Source organism: Loa loa, assembly GCF_000183805.2.
Source record: "Loa loa unplaced genomic scaffold supercont3.552, whole genome shotgun sequence".
Lineage (NCBI taxonomy): Eukaryota > Metazoa > Nematoda > Chromadorea > Rhabditida > Onchocercidae > Loa > Loa loa.
In genome coordinates this window covers 23,275-25,469 of record NW_018108732.1, presented here as the reverse complement: position 1 = coordinate 25,469, position 2,195 = coordinate 23,275, and the positions used below count along the sequence as shown (strand labels likewise).

The 2,195-nt window shown below is 26.4% G+C and overlaps 1 protein-coding gene across 1 annotated transcript; it reads right to left on the bottom strand.

Moving 5' to 3' along the window:
* Nucleotides 1-538: 538 nt before the first annotated feature.
* On the bottom strand, nucleotides 539-715 carry LOAG_18818 (hypothetical protein; the record flags this gene model as incomplete). The annotated part of the gene is made up of 1 exon (XM_020451481.1): nucleotides 539-715. The coding sequence occupies one exon, from the start codon at nucleotides 713-715 to the stop codon at nucleotides 539-541; it is 177 nt and encodes a 58-aa protein (XP_020304732.1).
* Between the last annotated feature and the right edge of the window lie 1,480 nt (nucleotides 716-2,195).

The window sequence follows — 2,195 nt, the reverse complement described above, 5'->3', positions numbered from 1 at the left end:
TACATTTTAGCTAATTTTGTCATTTTTAATAAGGCTAATTTTATCATTTTAGCTAATTTTGTCATTTTTATAAGGCTAATTTTATCATTTTAGCTAATTTTGTCATTTTTATAAGGCTAATTTTATCATTTTAGCTAATTTTGTCATTTTTATAAGGCTAATTTTATCATTTTATCGAAATTATCTTATCACCCAATATTTATTTCATTTATAAAAATGTATCACTGATCTCATAGTTTACACATTTGTTGCATGTTTGGTATGCTAATTTGATCATTTTATCAAAGCCATCTTATCCACTCAATATATGTCATTCTTTTCCAATTAATTTTAATTTTTTCAATATATCAGCATTGATAACTTATGAATGATAGCTTGTAATGTTATCAAATCCCATCTAACGAATGGCAATTTTATTTGTTTTAATTTTTTAAATATATCCGCATTGATAATTTATGACTGATAATGTTATCAAATCCCGCCTGATAAGTGGCAATTTTGTTTATTTTAATTTTTTAAACATATCCGCATTGTTGATTTATGAATGATAATTTGTAATATTATCAAATTCCACCTGATAAGTGGCAATTTTACGCTTTATTTGACTAAGAATTCGATTTTCACGACTGAAATTGTTTTCTTCCACCGCTTTTTTTGCATAAATTGGCGATGATTTTTTCGCAGCCTTTGGTGACGACTTTGTGACAGCGTCCATTCTATCGTTTTCTTCCTCTTGTCTTTTATCAATTTATAAATTTCAATCTATTCTACAATACAGTATCTTATCACTTTACTGTAAAACATGCAAATGCTACATTGGAATGAAAAATATTTGATTAATTACGAATAATTTTCCATGCATTTATTAAGCTATTGTTATTGTTTGCATAGGCAATTAACATATAGCCAATTAAAAATGTTCAGGTAAGCAAAATCTCAAACTTGAACCGTTATAGGCAACAAAATCGGTCATGCCGGTTTTGGCATATCGTACAATCTTTGAATTTTTTTAATCCTTAAACTTAATCTTTTCATGCTTATATCAATGTCACTTTCCGGATGATTTTCTGTTCACATTTTTTTTTTTTTTTTGTCATCATATGATCGAAAAGAATTGTCCGAACAATTGTTATCTTTAGTGATAAAAAATGACTTTGTGATAAATCTTTATGATCAAAAAAGAATAAATAAGAATGGAAGCGATCAAAAGTTTAAAAAAAAAAAGCATTAATCAATAATTACACTCTTTCAATGAATTAAGATAAGATAATTTATCATTTCTATCAATTAAAATCATTCTTGCTCAAATTTATCAATCCTATATTAATGATAGCGATAGATTTGATTTGTCTACGCATAAAGATATGTATATGTATGCTAAGAGAAAATTTTCCATTCAACTCCCATTACATCAACTCTTGGCTATGAACAAAAAATTGGCCAAGACTTTTTTTGTCCTTTTTTTTTTTGTATCAGTTATTTTCCGGTTTTTTTTGTAGGAAAAAATCTTTCGGCAAGATATTCTGATATTTTAGTGTAATTCCTGAATTAATCTGTGAATTGCTTTCAAAAAATGAGATTTATTTGTGATAAAAAAAATTGAATAAAAAAGAAAAATGCTATACTTTTTATTAGACATTGAAACTAATACCAATACAATGAAAATGAAATCCGGAAAATGGAAGCAACCGGACGCTTGATTCCTGTTATATTCAGTGAATGATCACATCTGATAGCTAGTGTTATTTAAATTAATCAAGTAAATCTTTTTAGTTGACATTTAGCATTTGCTTAAATTCATTTTTCATAAATATTTCATTAAAACTTTTTTTTTCGGTTTTTCTTATCATTGAAAAAGAAGTAAGCATTAGCATAATTTAAATTAAAATAAGACAATTGCATCATTACGCTTCTGAAAATCCACTCAATTTAGCTAAATTTTTGGCTAAATTAAAAGGAATGATTGATTATCTATGGGATATTTTCCAACCAAAACTAGAATAATTCTCTCGAATATTCCACGATGAAGTTAAAAAATTATCTCGAATATTCTCGATCAAAATTAGAAATGTTGTCTGTCGAATATTTTCAGATTGATTATCTATGGGATATTTTTCCAACCAAAACTAGAATAATTCTCTCGAATATTCCACGACGAAGTTAAAAAATTATCTCGAATATTCTCGATCAAAATT